Below are 18,244 nucleotides of genomic sequence, written 5' to 3'. Positions count from 1 at the left end.
GGGGGCTATAGCCAGGTTTATATAAATTCCTGAGACAGTTAAGTATTTGTGTCAACTTAACTGGATGACTAGGAGCCCAGATATTTTGTTAAACATTATTTCTGGATGTTTCTGTGAGGGTGTTTCTGTATGAGATTAATATTTGAATCAGTAGACTGAGTAAAGCAGGTTGCCCTCCCCAGTACAGATGGGCCTCGTCTAATCTGCTGAAGGTCTGAATAGAGTAAAAAGTTGAGCTGAGTAAGAATGAATTTTCTCTCTCTGTCTTCAGGTTGGGACATCAGTTTTCCCTTGCTACTGACTGCCAGACATGGATTGGAACTTATTGCATCAGCTCTCCCAGTTCTCAGGCCTTTGGACTCAGACTCAAATTATACCATCAGCTCTCCTAGGTCTGAACTTCTCAGCCTCCATAATCATATAAGCCAATTCCTTATAATAAATAATTTTAACTGTCTATCTATCTATCTATCTATCCATCTATCTATCTCTATCTATCTATCTATCTATCTATCTATCTATCTATCTATCTATCTATCTATCATCTATCTATTAAAAAATGCTTGCAGAATTTAATTGCCATGCAAACCTACTGGGCTAGAGTTAAGGTACCTTGAACTGATTTAGGTTGTACTTAAATTCATAATAAAAGGAGGGCTATTCTGAGGAGATAAAAGGAGAAAAGCCAACAGGAAGTTATACTATCTGACCGACCAAGATGCTTAATCTTGGGTTTCTTTCTTTAGCTTGGACTGTTTTCTTTACAAGTATATAAATCACAATGACTGTGATAAAAATTGTTGGGAAGATCATAGCTTGTAAATCAAATGAACCAAAATCCTTTACTTTAATGCTCACCTTGCAGACTTATTATATTTCCCCTGAAACGAACTTTATTAAATAGCAATAGCTTTGGTTATACAAACTTCATAGTGTCTCAGACTGGGTTTTCCAGAAGCGAATTCTGCTATGTAGATTTGTGTGCAAGTGGCTTAGGGAGTGCTCTCAGGAGAAATCTGTAAGGGAGTAAGGGAGGCAGGAGAAGGTAGGGAGAGGGGCTAGGCAAGGATATGATTTTTAGGTGAAGTCCAGCCTCAGCATCATCCCACAGGAAGCTTTGGAGCTTAAGTTGCATTGCAGAGTCTGTCCTGCCTTGAGGCAAAGGATTTCTGTACCCGTCAACCATTGGCTTTGGGCTACCCAGTTTACACTCAAGTTTACCTGGCACTTGTATCTCTTTAATCCTATGGGAAACTCCAGTCACCTGAAGGTAATTTTGAACTTCAAGTCCTTAGAAGTAAAGCGCATGAAAACTAGGAGGTGAGAGGGACTCCAGGGGATCTGAGTAGAGCACTGATAGTGTCCACTGCAACTAGCAAATCAAGGGCACCACAAACCAACTATAGGGCTAATGATTATAACCAACGGGTTTTGAGTGCTTACTGTATGCTGGCATTGCTCTAAACTGTTTATAATATTAGCTTATTTAATCCTTAGAACAATCTTATGAGGTCATTAATATTATTTCTATTGTCAAATGGGGAAACTAGATTTATCCATGGAAGCATCTCGTCTAAAATGACACAAATATTTCATGCCGAAAGTAGGATTTGAACTGTGGCTGTGTGATTCAACAGCATACACCCTCAACATCATGCCACCCACTTTGGAATGACTTTTCAGTACACCAAGCTGTTAAGAGTGGTGGAGCCTGAGTCATATTACAGGAACTCAGAACAAAATGAGACAACACATCTGATGCAGTTAACGCAGATCGAACAAGGAGACAAGACATAGCTTTAGAAAATCTGTTTTCTGTAAAAGCATCTCTTGGATTTATAAACAGCCTTTCTTATGCTATTCTCAAAAAAGTTTGAAGAGCCAGGAAACCAACGACTTTATTCTTGATACTCTGTTGTATATTACACAATTTAACTGAATTTACTTATAGGAAATAAGGAAAGAAGACTAGGGAAGAAAAATGGAATGAGAAAAAGGAAGATAGGGTATAATAATAATAATAATAATAGTTATTATTATTATTTGTTGAGATGGAGTCTGGCTCTGTCACCAGGGCTGGAGTGCAACGGCACGATCTTGGCTCACTGCAACCTCCACCTCCTGGGTTCAAGTGATTCTCCTGCCTCAGTCTCCTGAGTAGCTGGGATTACAGGTGCACACCACTGCACCCGGCTAATTTTTGTATTTTTAGTAGAGACGGGGTTTCACCATGTTGGCCAGGCTGGTCTCAAACTCCTGACCTCAGGTGGTCCACCCTCCTCAGCCTCACAAAGCACTGAGATTACAGATGTAAACCACCATGCCTGGCCAAAAATTATTAATACAAGTTATTGATAATGACAGAAACAAATATTCTGAACAAAGTCCTATTCATTGTACTTTATTGTTTCTGGGTATCTGGTTATTAAATTGAACTTCATTGTTTCTGGGCATCTGGTTATTAAATTGTTTATTCCTATAGAAATAATTTGTTTTGGAGACAGAGTCTCACTCTGTCACCAGGCTGGAGTGCAGTGGCGTGATCTTGGCTCACTGCAATTTCCACCTCCTGGGTTCAAGTGATTCTCCTGCTTCAGCCTCCCGAGTAGCTAGGACTACAGGTGTGTGCCACCACACCCTGCTAATTTTTGTATTTTTAGTAGAGACGGGGTTTCACCATGTTGGCTAGGATGGTCTCGATCTCCCAACCTCGTGATCTGCCCACCTTGGCCTCCCAAAGTGCTGGGATTACAGGTGTGAGCCACCACTCCCAGCCAGAAATGATTTTTAATTCCCCTTAGAATGTCATCAATTCCTAGTTAATATGTCACCCCTATAAACAACAATTCTTGTTGGCAGTGCGTTACACAAATTAGTTACTTTTCATGACTACTAATGTCAGAAATATTATTCATGATTTCTTTAAAATCATTAACTACATTTTGTTGCCAACTGAATTCTATGCATAGAAAAAGTGCAATAATTTTCATCAAAACTTTTGTTTCTTCAAGATTAGTTGAATATCTTGGAAAAGTGGAAATGAAGCTTCTGGGCTCTTAACTGTGAAATAAACATAAATCAAGAATATTTAAATGCATTTCCATTTCTAAAGATCCTAGTGGCTTTAGGCACATTAAAGATTTTTTCAACATGTGAAGATAATCATATGACAAGTTTTCTCCTCAAGTAAAATAAACATAAGCTTCTGATTGCAACTTGGGGAGCCATACAAGACACAAAACCTACACATTGTGTAGTTGGCAGTGACTGAGGAGGGAACTCTATTTCTGCTCCTTTTTTTCTGGGGTGAGGTGTAATGACCAAATATATTTTAAAACAAAGACAGTACAAGCAGCAGCCAATCACAGTGGATCTTGCACATGATCAGAACAATGATGTGACCAATTAGAGCAGACGACACAACCAATCAGAATTGATGCTGGCTGAAATATTAGGTGTAGTCATACCCAGCAAACCAGCTAAATATGAGCTCTGCCTACGGTGGATATGAAACTCAGCTGTGCCCATATTATTCAACTTTCTTCACAAGAAACTTGTTTTTAAAAATTCAGTGGTTTCTGGGGTATGATGGGAACTTTTTACTCTCCAGGTCCCTTTCTTCTCCCAGCTGTGATGGAGGCAAATCCCCAGTAAGACTGATCTGACAAAGGCATTACAAATAAATAATAGCTAACATTTATTGAACACTTAGGCGACAGGCACTACATACGTACAAACTTCCTTAATCTTTACAACAACCCTATGAGGTGGGTACTATTATTATCTTTGTTTTACCGATGAGGAAACCAAGGCATAGGGAAGTTGAGTAGCTTGCTCAAAGTCACACGACTAATACTTGCCAGGGCTGATACTCAAACTTGGGTAGTCCTTCCTTGTAACTAAAAATTATGACTTTATTAGCAAATGAAGTTGTTCTCATCAACACCATTTTATTAGCTAAATTCCATTTTCATGTCTGGCTAAATGGTGAAACGCCAAAGTTTTCTGATGTTTGGGCTACTGCTGAGAACTTATGAAGTTCCTAACTGACGCCTGTCTCCAGTGTGGTTGCGCTTGGCCCATTTCTGATCCAAATTGCTTCAAACAAACAGAAAGCAGTCAAGGAGGACCGAAAAAATAAAAAGAATACTACCTTATTCTCTTGTCCTCCACTTTTTTCAAATATTCATCTCTCTTTAGGACGCCCAGGATCATTTCCTTCTCATGATCTAATAAAAATGACAGATTGATGAACTCTGAGTTCTTAGACATGGTATTTCAGCAGCAGCTCTCTGAGTAGCAGTGGTTGAATCTTCAAGAAGGTGAATTGATATCTACAACTAAGGTTCCCCCAACCAACTCAGAATCACTCAGTTGTTTGGTGTAAAGTGTGTTTTTTACAAGGTCTCTGCAGAATTGCTGATGGTAGTTAAGTATTCTTTCAGGCTATATGTAGAGCAGCCTCCACTGGGATTACACTCCAAGAAAGTCATTATAGTTTTAACTGTAAAATATCTCCAAAGCCTTTGCTGTGGTGTATAGTCAGGCAGCAGCTGAATTTAACTAACGATGCTGAACTTCAGTTCTTCAGAACAGGAATCAGATCCGCTGTGACAGAATGCAGAAAACACTAAGAAGGTGGAGAAAAAAAAGAGGAGAGAAAAGTTTAATTAGGCTGTTTTTCCCATAGCACTTGTAAAACTGCCTAATTTTGAAATTTTGTTGTATCTAACTCAAAAAACTATTTTTTAAAACAGTAAACACGCATTTATTAAATCCTTATTTAGTGTTTTCTTAACCAGGACATGGTATTTGTATTTAGTTCATTCCTGGTTCTCTATGCAAATTCAGTTTTCTCCATTATAATTCGCTTCCTCCGCCAGCTGCATCACATCGCCACTCTTGCAGTTGACTGATGGGTGAATTGGGTCACCACTTTGGGACACTAAGTGCACAGTCTGGACTGCCTATAACAGGTCAGGGCCTTTAAGTGGCTCCCTCCTTCTTTCTTCCTTCCTTTCCAAAACTAGGCCCACGGCATAGAAAGCCCTGCTGTTGAAACAAATATGAACCTCTGCTACATGCATCAACCTAAATAGATCTCACAAACACAGCTGAATAAAAAAATTAAGTTACAGGCTGGGTGTGGTGGCTCACGTCTGTAATCCCAACATTTTGGAAGGCCAAGGTGGGAGGATCTCTTGAGGCCAGGAGTTTGAGATCAGCCTGGGCAACATAGTGAGACCCATGTCTCTACAAAATATTTAAAAATTAGCTGGACATGGTGGCAGACACCTGTAGTCCCAGGTACTTGGAAGGCTAAGGCAGGAGGATCACTTGAGCCCAGGACTATAGTGAGCTTTGAGACTGCGCCACTGCACTATAGCCTGGGCAAAAGAGTGAGATCCTGTCTCTTAAAAACAAAAAAATTACGTTATGGAAGAATTCATGAAAAAATGATAGCATATATATATATATATATATACACACACACACACACACACAAAGTGTATAACTTGCAAATATATACATATATATAAAATTTAGAAACACATACATTCATAGTATAAATATAGGCAAATAAGGAAATTCAAGATCATGATTACCTCTGGGGGACACAGGTATTCAATTACAGAGGAGAACACAGGAGCTTCAATGCATTGGGTAATGTTTTACTCCCAAAATTAGTGCTTATATCTTCTGATGTACACGGTTGTTTGTGAATTATTCTAGGTACATATCATATATTGTAAAATAGATGTTTTACAACTACCCCTTTGTCAACATAAGAAGTTCACCGGGCCCTGACTCTCATCCTAACTCTTGAGCACATTCTTTCATGGGTTTGTTACCTGGATTCTCTCTCTAAAGCTGCTTAAGAATGATGACTTCTTGTGTAATCTGCCTGATTTTTGTGATTGGCAGTGATTGGGTATCATCCCATGATACTGTCCCTTAGCTTCCCCCCAGAGCTATGAACTACAGTCTACCTGCAAGTTACACTTGGTTTGCTTGCCTCTAGTAAGGCTTCCAGTAATAACTAGATACATATACTCAAAGACTACTTTGGGGCTTCCCAGTAACCATCAGATCAGGCTGACCCCCAAATCTCAGGAGATCTGAAAGGAGAGGATCTTGTCTAGATCCTCCTCAACTTCCACAAACCCCCATGTGTTTGTTCTATACAGTGTACACCAAACCAGAACTTTGCTGAGATGACTCAGAACTGAACTGCTTCCTACAGACCTAGAGCCAATCCCCTCTTAAGAAGCTGCTCAGGTCAGTGCGTATTCTTTGGATTTGCTCTAGGTCTTCCCTCCATCTTGAAAGCTCTAGAGGCAACAGGGCCCAGAGTGCTCCAAGGTTGAAAAGAACAGGAAGCAATTAGGTTGGGATGAACCGGGCTTTTCAGAAAGGTTAATTGTTTGTTTTTTTGCATCACTGTCAACTGCAGTCTCCGCAGAGAACGAACACAGTTGTTTTTTTTCCACCCCTTGTGTAGCTCATCTGGTTTTGTGATGAAATGGAAAAAAAAAATGAAAACTCAGTGAGTGACTCTGTTATCATTACAGCCAGCATTCATTGAAGACATATTTTGTGTTTAAAATGTCAGACTTAGACTGTACTCTGTGAATATTTTATAGAATCGTACTCAGAAATTATTCAAGGGGTTGGTAGCTATAAAAATGCTTGACCTGAAGCTTATAGGTATCCCTGCCTTGGGCTATAAATACAAATCTTCTCTCTAAAAATCCAAGAGTCTGGTCTGTGAGGAGAATGAAGAGAGGGAAGTAACACCATGGGTAGCATGTGAAGGTGACGCAGAAGATGAGAGATCAAGTAAGAATATAAGAGAAATAAAATTGCCCTGTGAGAGTTTAATTAACAAAATTAGTCCTAAATGAATTTTTATTCTTCTGTACCTGGACCAACAGACTAATATTATCTGAACTGGTGTGTAAGTGGGTGGCTAAGGAGATCAGAAGTAGCCAAAACTCTATCAAGTTTTGATTAATCGGAAAAAGGAATTGTGAAGCTAGTTTTAAGCTGTAGTAAAATCTGTACTTTGTGCTATAAATTTGTCCTTCTGTGTTGTTCTATAATGGAGAAGGGTACCTTAGGATAGAACACAGGCTTAGGACTCCTGTAAGCACGCTGTTCAAGCCAGCCCAGCAAACTGGTCAGTTAAAACTTTGTTGCAGGTCCCTAAGAAAAGCAAAAACAAAAAGAAAAAACTGGATAACGTTTCCCTCTCATCTTGTTTTATTTCCTTGGGAGCTTGACTTTTTAACTATGTAGCAGTACTTTCTCTTGGTCTCCACCTTCCAGAGAACAGAAACTTTGGAATTCATGTCATGGTTAGCACTAAAAATTATCTTGAGAAGTTAAAAGCCTTTGCAAGCTCAAAATTGGCTGCTCTAGGCTCCTTCTGGGAAGGGCAGTGGAAACTGCCCAATGCTGTAGCTCAGCATCAGAGGCTTCACTACTTTACAATGGTGGCCCAGGTTCAATTCCAGGATTAGGGAATGAGTCTTTTTCAGTTTGATATCTGTGTGACCTTTGCCATTTGTAGATTCTCTTCCCTTCCATGATGAACAACTTCCGTCTTCACTTCTTGAAGTTTTCCTTTCTTTGAGCACCTGGGAGGTTTCCTTTGGTAAAGCTCAGAAGGCAGGAATATTGACCATTTGGCCTGGCTAAAGTTCAGGAATACGAGATTTAAAAGGACTTTTTAAAAAGAGTGCTATGGTTAAAAGTTAGCTTATTTTTAAGTGAATATTCAAGCTCTAACAGTATGAGACTCCTTGGGAAAAACAGAGGAGGCACCACAGACTGGGTTTTCGGAAAAACCCGTTTTCCTCATGAAACCCCAGGAATTGGAAGTGGATAGATTCCTTTAAAAATCTAAGGTCCATCTCACACCAGTTAGAATGGCAATCATTAAAAAATCAGGAAACAACAGGTGTTGGAGAGGATGTGGAGAAATAGGAACACTTTTACACTGTTGGTGGGATTGTAAACTAGTTCAACCATTATGGAAAACAGTATGGCGATTCCTCAAGGATCTAGAACTAGATGTACCATATGACCCAGCCATCCCACTACTGGGTATATACCCAAAGGATTATAAATTATTCTACTACAAAGACACATGCACACGTATGTTTATTGCAGCACTATTCACAATAGCAAAGACTTGGAATCAACCCAAATGTCCATCTGTGACAGACTGGATTAAGAAAATGTGGCACATATACACCATGGAATACTATGCAGCCATAAAAAAGGATGAGTTTGCGTCCTTTGTAGGGACATGGATGCAGCTGGAAGCCATCATTCTTAGCAAACTATCACAAGAAGAGAAAACCAAACACCGCATGTTCTCACTCATAGGTGGGAACTGAACAATGAGATCACTTGGACTTGGGAAGGGGAACATCACACACTGGGGCTATCATGGGGAGGGGGGAGGGGGGAGGGATTGCACTGGGGAGTTATACATGAATAAATGATGAATTGATGGGTGCTGATGAGTTGATGGGTGCAGCACACCAACATGGCACAAGTATACATATGTAACAAACCTGCACGTTATGCACATGTACCCTAGAACTTAAAGTATAATAAAAATAAAAATAAAAATAAAAATCTAAGGTTCTATTCTGTTTTGCATTGCATTATCCTACGTTTTTTACTTTTGGGGGGGTCAGAAATTGCTTAGTATTATGAGATAAGTTTGGTGTGTAATAACTAGGTAGGAAATACACTTTTGGGGAAGGCTAATGGCAGTTATTGGGGAATATGTGGCTTTTTGCATGTTTAGATCAGAGAAGCATGCTGTTGGCAACCTAGAAGGTTAAAAAACAAGTCCCCACCCACCACTGAGAGATAAGACTCCCATGGAGATGGGCTGATTCCCTCTTTTTGGGATCCAGAATCTAGCATAAAAATGGGATCCTTAATTTTGTATATCTGTTTTGCCTTCCAGCTGTGCCTGCAAGTTAAGCCCTAGAAACTGCATGCCTTAAAGAGAAACTTAGAAACTGGCAAATGAAAAGTCTTACAATTACTGAATCTTCTTCTGTATGTATATTTATGTGTTGTGTGTGTGTGTGTGTGATACGTTTAAAATCTTTAATGAGTTTAAAAATAAGAGCTTAAATCAAATATTTTGTCAGAAAAGTAAAAAGTGTAATGCCTTTTAGTACATGTGACTTAAGTAATCTTTGGAAAATAAGCAGAGTTTTAAAGATTATTGATAAAATAAAGACATTTGGTCTACATTGTACAGGTCAGATATTAAGTTTACTAAATGCTTTAAGGTCATAAATTGCTTCTTTGACTTTTGAAAATTGTTCAAATTACCTACTTTGAAGCATTAGATTCTAGATAAGACCTGGGGACATGTGGTGTTAGCCATGCCCCCTACCTATGCTTAAAAAAGTCACATCTCATCTGTTGTCCTAGGCTCCACACCTAGTACATAATTAAAATCGCTTACTAACCAGGTTTTCCACCAAAAGTAAAAATTGCTAAAAGCTAACATTGTAATATGTTATTGAGACAATTGAAGAAACAGTTTTACATGCAAAGTGTGTAAAGAAACTGAAATGCATTTTTGGTAGAATATTATAAGAAGTCATAGGAATATGGATTTTTTTGCCTAAGAGTTTAAAAGATTGTTTGAAATTAGACACTCAAACACTTGAAGGTTTGAGTGAGCTGTGAAAGGCTTGTGACAAATTAATCTCATAAAAGAAATTCTGTGTGTGAACATATTGGCCAAAGTTAAAGGGGTATTATTCAGTTTTTCCATGAATTGAACATTGGGATATAAGCACAAAAGGTTTTTCTTAGAGCACTAATCTGCTTTTTAACATAAATTTGTAAAGGTTTATAAAAAGTATAAGAATCTTACCTTATGGTCAAACATTAAAATTGGGTAGATATATCTATAAAGTTTTATTAAGGATAGGGTTTAACATTAATAGTACACTAATATAAAAATGACATTTGGCTTATTTGGTATAAAAATCATACAGGAAACATTGTCAACACTGCCAGCGAGGTAATCAAATTTATTTGTCAATCATGTTTTTTGACTGTGGCTTCCCTGAGAAATTTTTGTCATCCACTCACAGTTGTCTTATTTTAATCCTATTTAAAAGGTGGTTTATAGTCAGCTAAAGGACTCTGACAGGTGTTCTTGAATGCAGGTTTCTGGTAACGTTGGGGATTATGACATTAGAATAAATAAAAAAACTTTCAGGACTCTCATGAAAAGCTGAAATGTTAATAAATATCAAGCAGGACAGGAGTTAACTGCATGGATTGAACTAATAGAAGACCAAAGTGATCTTTTTGACTTTTTGCTGAAAACATTGCTGATCCTTTGTTTTGTTTTTCAGAGTCAAGACAACTTTTCTTTTGAGCTATTTACAGCTTTTAACAGTCGAGTAAAGTATACTCTTGTGAACAAAATTTGGGGCATATTTGTTTCTCTCTCTACCTGACTTCTCCAGAATTGGAACCTATTTGTGAGTATTTTTAACTTATGGCAATATAGTTATTTGCATAAGCACAATAAGAATCTGTTTTCTTTTGCAACAGGACACAATTGGAGAAACTGGTTATTTTACCAAGGCTTTGACTGGAATGGTGCATTTTCCTTTAAGGATTCAAACTTGACTTGCAGAGCTAATAAAAGCCCCTTGGGAAAACTGCCCTTATACCTTCTCTACACATTCCCTGTACAGGGTTTCTGACTTGTGGTAAGTAAAGAATGTCACTTTCTAATAGTTGTAAGAGCTGCAAGTTATCTTGGGACCTCAAGAGGAAAAGAATTGGCTGGGCGCAGTGGCTCACGCCTGTAATCCCAGCATTCTGGGAGGCTGAGGTGGGCAGATCACGAGTTCAGGAGTTCGAGATCAGCCTGGTGAACATAGTGAAAGCCCCATCTCTACTAAAAATACAAAAAATTAGCAAGGCATAGTGGCAGGCGCCTGTAATTCCAGATACTCAGGAAGGTGAGGCAGGAGAATCTCTTGAACTCAAGAGGCGGAGGTTGCAGTGAGCCAAGATCACACCATTGCACTCCAGCCTGGGCAACAAAGTGAAACTTCATTTCAAAAAAAAAAAAAAAAGAAGAAGAAGAATTTATTCATAGGTATTTGAGGATATAAACCCATGACTGGACTTGGCTTTTAAAAAAGGTATTATTTGAGATTTCTCATGGAACAGAGTTCCATCAAAGCCAATTTAAAAAGCCTATGTGAAAAATAATTATTGTTGCTGCACTTTATACAAATAATCAGGATAAGTATAAGACTAAGGATTATTTTGCAATCAAATCGGTCTTATCATGATTTGCCTTTAATACAAATGGAAAACTGGAGAGAGAAAAATTATGTTTCCAGAAGTATGGTACTCCTGTTATTAAACTCTAGTTCTCATCGGTTGTTTTTGTTTGTTTGTTTTTGTTGTCGTTTTTTTCCTGCAATTTAGACTGACCGTGCTTATTCCTGTGAACCAATTCATGATGTCTGACTGCATCTCAAAAGAAACAAAAGGGATGTGTAATGTAAAAATACGGTTCAATATTCTAATTCTGGGCACATATTGAAATTGGCTAGTGACTCCATATCAGCTTGTTTCCAACAGTTGCCCAGTTCATGGAAAGCCTTCTAATTTAGTTTACTTGGGATAATTTTGCTTATCTTGCTTTACTGTTGTGGAATATATTGCTGTTGTACTCTTTGTGTAATAATGCAAAATAAGTTTACTGAAAATTTTCTTAAATTGAATACCTACTAATCTTCCAGATATCACATTTTGTCAGAACTCAAGAGTTATGAATGGTCCTCACAATACTGACACTTTCTGACTGAGCTCCTCTCTACCTTGAATACAAGAGACCCTAATAGTTAGGCAGGAATATCATCACCCCTGTTCAGCATGAAGAAGTTACAGAAGATGGATCTTCATTCCTCTGCAACCCTTAGGATTAAGGATTCTCTTGTAAAAGGGAAGGGGAAAATGTAAGAGGTGTTTGAATCAGAGCAACGCCATCTTAAATAGGAGCTGGGTAAAGTGAGGCTGAAACCTACTGGGCTGCATTCCCAGATGGTTAAGTATTCTAAGTCACAGGATGAGACAGGAGGTCAGCACAAGATACAGGTCATAAAGACCTCGTTGATAAAACTGTTTGCAGTAAAGAAGCTGCAAAACCAAGATGGTGACAAGAGTGACCTCTGGTCATCCTCACTGCTACACTCCCACCAGTGCCATGACAGTTTACAGATGCCATGGCAACATCAGGAAGTTACCCTGTATGTTCTAAAAAGGGGAGGCATGAATAATCCACCCCTTGTTTAGCATATAATCCAGAAATAAGCATAAAAATGGACAACCAAGAGCCCTTGGGGCTGCTCAGCCTGTGGAGTAGCCGTTCTTTTTTTCCTTTACTTTCTTAATAAACTTGCTTTTGCTGTACTCTATGGACTCACCTCCAGTTCTTTCTTGTGTGAGATCCAAGAACCCTCTCTTGGGATCTGGATCAGGACCCCTTTCCAGTAACAGTTGGCTAAGGAGATCAGAAGCAGGCAAAACTCTATCAAGAAAATCAGGATGTTTTCTCCAGAAGGCAGCACTGGACTATGATTATAAATTTAGTAAGATAGAATGCAGTTGATGATAACACAGTCCTTCCAGAGAAATACAGGGTGAAGAAAAGGAGACAGTGAACGAAGGCATAGACAAGGAAGATTTAAGGAGCTAGGTGATGACGTGCCCATCCAGACTCCAACTAGAGAAAGGGAATGAAAATGAAAATAATTGTTTGTTCCCTGTAGCGCATGTTCCACACTAGGTGATGGGGCCTCATTCTGGGAAATTTTCATGCCATGAATCACTCAAATCATACAGCTAATTCCCCTTGCTCAATCTCACTTCCTCCCAGACACTTTTGATTATAAGTTGGCTTCCCATAGAGCTCTCCCTTCAGGAGTGAATGTTCTGGTCCTGTTTATGGTCCTGTTCTGGTCCTGTTTATGGTCATGTTTGGTTTAGTTTGAACCCATGTCAGATCTGTTTGTTGTGTGCTAACCAAATCAAATTTTTCAGCCTTTGCACTGAAGACCAGCATCTGGGCTGCAATGACTTCACCTGAGGATGTATCATCATTGCATATCTCTTTTCAGCTATCTCATACCTCACCTGGAGAATCCCTTACCCATTACACATTTTAATCAAGTAGAGAAAAAAATGAGTAATGGATCCTCATTCTTTTAGTTAAATGTGGCTAGTAAACACTAGTCAGATTAGGAGAGTGAAATTCCTTTTTCTTTTATTCTTCAATTCCTAACTTAAACAGATCTCTCTCTTTAAATGTAGATGTAGATTTTTCCCTCTGTGGCCAGTAACCTTGTTGAACTACGCTAAGCTATTTAAAAAGGTGACAAGATGCTTTGTACGTCATTCTGTTGCCTTTCAGCATAGATAACTTTGGACAAGTCATTAACTTCTGATTATCAAAAAGATGTGATAATCAAATATTCTCATAGCATCACAAAGGGACATAAGTTTTAAAAGCATCTGTTTTGAGTAACACACACTTAAAAATAATAGGGGCCGATATTTGAATCAAAGGAAAGGGTATGTCTGAATATATCTCATTACTGTGTACTTGAAATGCAGCTTTAAATATAGAACGTTTCTGAGAGTGCTCTTAGGATGAAATTAATAGAAATAAAGTTAATTTCCTGCTTGCCTGTCACCATGTGACAACACAAATTAGATGAATTTTCAGCACACTTGAACAGACATGTTTAGGATGCTTAGAATACAAGCTAAATCACATATGCAAAATTCCCTTGAGGATGCTTTTCAAATAGAGGAGCAGTCACCCTGCAAGGCAGCTGTGATTGGATTACCACAAGCACAGCAGTCCACATGACTGTCAAAAGGTGAGAACTGCCATGCTGTGGATAGAGATAAAAGTAGTACTTTTACAACAAACCCCAAACTAAATGATTCAAGGATAGATGCTATGAAATTGCAGGCATTTCTTTGCAACAGAGCCATTTTTTCTCACACGGGCAATTCTGTGTGGTACATTACGTGGGAGTGCCACAGTCAAGATTTTTTAAAATTTCACAATGATATTGATTATCTAAATAACAATAGAGAGGCTAACGGTGCCATCAACTTCATACCAATGCTTCAAGAGCAGTATCCTCAGAATGCTCCAAATAATAACCACTAACACTTATTCAGCTAATCCTTATGACTTCCTAATGAAACAAATTGTTATTATTCCTATTTTATAGATGAGCAAACTGAGGCACAGAGATGTTAAGTAACTTGCCCAAGTCAACTGGTAAGTAATTCAGAACAGTTTGGTTTCAGGGACCCTGCTTGTAACCACTATATTGGAGGCCACACATTGCCTTCATGGAACAACAGTATCCTGTGAGATGTTATTAGATATTCTGTGGAATTGTTAACAGTGCTGTATTAGTCCATTTTCATACTGCTATGAAGAAATACCTGAGACTGGGTAATTTATTTAAAAATAAAAAGAGCTTTAATGGACTCACATTTCCATATGGCTGGGGAGGTCTCACAATCATGGTGGAAGACAAAGCAGGAGCAAAGGCACATCTTACATAGTGGCAGGCAAAAGAGCGAGTGCAGGGGAACTACCCTTTATTAAACCATCAGATCTTGTGAGACTTATTCACTACCATGAGAACAGCATGGGAAAACCCATCTCCGTGATTCAATTACCTCCCACCAGGTCCCTCTCACAACATGTGGGGATTATGGGAGCTACAATTCAAGAGATTCGGGTGGGGACACAGCCAAACCATATCAAATGATGTCATTCAACAAAAATTTTGGATACGTAGAGTTAGACCAAGTTAAATATATTTTTTTTCTACAGAACTTCTCAGAGTCTTTAATGTCCATGTGAATTTTCACAGAACTCTCAGTTTGGAAAAAGGTATTAGGTTGGTGCAAAAGTAATTGCAGTTGTTACCATTAAAAATAATGGCAAAGACTGCAATGGCAAAGACTGCAATTACTTTTGTGCCAACCTAATATTTAAGATCATTGGTTATTTTCTTGGCATTGTGTATTTTGATATTTTTAAAGAGAAGACTACTTCTACCTTTAAAAATGCTGGCAAAGAGAAAACCTTAATAAAAATTTCAAAAGAGAAAGATTTGGAAAATGTTATAAGATACACTTACTTTATAGTGTAATTATCAATAGTAGAAATTTTGCAATAGTCTAAAGTTAGAAGCTGTTAGATTCTATTAGAGTTAGAAGCTCTAGAAGCTGGAAAAGACAACAATACAGATGTTCAATTTTAAAATGAGGCATTTAATATACATGGACATGGAAAATATCTAAGTTATATTGTGAGCTGAAAATAGACAAGATAATTACACTTTTTAATGCAAATGCTTTTAGAACAATGCAGTAGATATATGCATGTATATAATAAATGTAAATGCATAATAAAAGGCACAGAATAATACATATTGATCATGAATCAGGTTGCATATGAAGATGAGAGTTGGATTGTTAGGGGTCAGAGAAGGGATGAACAGGGACTTATTTCCATATTATTTATTATTTTGGATGTATTCATATAACCATATATTATTTTATGTCTTCAAAAAATTTTCAAGAACCAGTAAGGTGTGGTGACTGACTAGAGTAAGAAGCCAAAGAAAGAAAGAGGCCAAAAATAACGTTAAGAATTGAATCCTAGAAGAATACAGGTGACATTGCTAGGAACATGGAAGCTGAAAAATGTGCTGGCTTTTGTGGGAAATAATGGATTTGGGTTTCAGATATGCTGTGAATTGGGTGACACCACCATGGTTCATCAGCATCATAGTTTTGTGCCTCCAATCTGGCTCTTCTATGTGCAATTCCAAAATACTAATTGATAATTGTTGCTCTTATACTGAATACCCTTTGATATCTTCCCTTTGCTTTTTAAGAGTTCAAGTTGCTTAATATGGTTTACAAAACCCTTCATGATTTGGCCCTTGCTTACTTCTCTCTCACATATCTATCCTCTAATCACACTCAAAATTTCATTTCTCTAAAAAAGCCGTAATCTTCCTCACCTCCAGATCCTCCTATTTGTAAGACTCTGCCTGGAATACTTTCCCCATTTCTCCATCTCCTAATTCCTAAGTATCCCCAAGCATCTGCTTAAATGGCTGACTCCTAGTTTAGCTTAGCTATCTATGATAAACTGAATAACGGCTCCCAGAGAAGTCCACGTCCTTATCCACAGAACCTGTGAATATGTTACCTTAGACGGCAAAACTTTGCAGATGTGATTACGCGAAAGATCTTGAGATGAAGAGATTAGTCTGGATTACATGGGTGATCCCAATGTAATCACAGTGGTCCTTATAAGAGGGAGGTAGTAGAGGTAAAGTCAGAAAAGCAGGTGTGACGACACAAGCAGAGGCTAAGGTGATAGGCTTTGAAGTTGGAGGAATAGCCACAAGCCAAGGAATGCAGAAGGCCTCTAGAAGCTGGAAAAGACAAGGAAAAAGATTCTCCTGCAGGCTCCAGAAGAAATGCAACCCTGCTAACACCATGATTTTAGTCTCTCAAGACTCATTTTGGACTTTTAATCTTCAGAACTCTAAGATAATACATTTGTGTTGTTTTAAGACAATATGTTTGTGGTGATTGGTTACAGCAGCAATTGGAAACTCATAGTATCTATCCAATACGTTTTCATACTTCTCTTACAGTAACACTGTATCAGTTGGGATAGGCTAATACAGCATTATTCAAAGTGTGGGTTGCAGACCAGTGCAGGTCTGTAAACCTATGGGTTTGCAATTATATAAGTAAAGAAATTGAGAATTAGCATTTAGAAATGTTTATAGCAATTTGACAGAGTAATTTTAAATCTGTTGAATCTAATGAAAATTTATACTTGAATGTTTATGTATTTCCTGTCTCATTTATCTGCTAATTTATTTAAGTTGTATTTTACAAGAATACTATTCTATCCAGGTTGAAAATAAAAGTAACACACAACCCGATCCTTCATCACAGATATTTTGAGCAATACTGGGGTAGACTATGTTGTGACACAAATAACTCGCAAATTGCAACAGCTTGTAACAGCACAGGTTTATTTCATGTTTCTTGGTCATGCTATATATCCCTCAAGAATCCAGGCTGTTTAGGTAGCTACCATCTTGAACACTGCCAGTTGCCACACCAGAGGGAAAAAAGAGTTCTGAAAGGTCTCATTCTAGGAGTTAAATGTCCTGGCCTGGAAGTGAAAAGCATTATTTCTACTTACTACTTACAACTCCTTAAACAGAACTGGTGGTCACTTAGCCCTACCCAGTTACAAGGCGGCCAGTAAATGGTATCCTACCATCTGCCTACGAGAGGAAGAAATCATAAATATTTGGTGAACAATGCTAAGGACTATGCCAAGCACTCAACATGTGGATTTAAAATGCTGATTTTAACCAACATGCATTGGTTTTCCCTGCTAATGTCTAAGCTCTGTGGGATACCTCGTTTTGTCTTGATCAGCCCTGTATTCCTAACACCTCACAGCTCCTGGCACCATAGTAGGTATTTGAAAATATTGCCAAATGAATAAATTAATGAATTAAATGCAAAATACAACATTTGAGAAGTGATGCCTAAAATGGAAATTGGAATAGAGCCCCTCACCACAGGACCTGACAAGCAAAACTAAAGACTCCTCAAAGGGCTTCTGCAATACTTGCATACATCTCTTTGTTTGCAGTAGAGATTCATAAATATTGTTGGCAACAGTTGATCCCTTAGATCATCAATGACAACTATAGGCTCTTTACCTCAAAAATATACACATACATTCTAACGACAAAGGGAGGTAATTTCAGGGGTTTATAAACTGGTCACCCAAGGGCTTATGGTCCACAGGGTAAGCACTGCTAATACAACATCTTCAGAATAAAAGACTGACTTTGTGGACCCTCCCAGAGTTGGTGTTGGAGAAAGTGTGGGGTAAGGGAAAGGGTGTGGGCTTTGGAAACTAATGGAATTAAAATTCTACTCCCTGAGAGAATAACATAGACGTGCTACTTTGTCTTTGCATCTCAGTTTATTCATCCGTTAAATGGGCATATTAACATCTACTTCCTGGGTTTGAAGTGAATATTAAAATGAGTTAATGTATAAAAAGTGTCTAGCA

At 38.2% G+C, this 18,244-nt stretch overlaps 1 protein-coding gene across 1 annotated transcript in view; it reads right to left on the bottom strand.

Annotated features, from left to right (window-relative positions):
* The window catches only part of SYTL5 (synaptotagmin-like 5), a 228,280-nt gene that overhangs the window by 93,448 nt on the left and 116,588 nt on the right, over window positions 1–18,244 (bottom strand). Inside the window, exon 2 of the mRNA XM_011942009.1 lies at window positions 4,154–4,630. Coding sequence (XP_011797399.1) covers window positions 4,154–4,272 — 119 coding nt within the window. The 5' untranslated portion in view covers window positions 4,273–4,630. The remainder of the gene's footprint in view (window positions 1–4,153; window positions 4,631–18,244) is intronic.

This window comes from Colobus angolensis, unplaced genomic scaffold (assembly GCF_000951035.1).
Source record: "Colobus angolensis palliatus isolate OR3802 unplaced genomic scaffold, Cang.pa_1.0 Scaffold103, whole genome shotgun sequence".
In the NCBI taxonomy this organism is placed as follows: domain Eukaryota; kingdom Metazoa; phylum Chordata; class Mammalia; order Primates; family Cercopithecidae; genus Colobus; species Colobus angolensis.
This window is presented reverse-complemented; position numbering and strand designations above follow the sequence as displayed.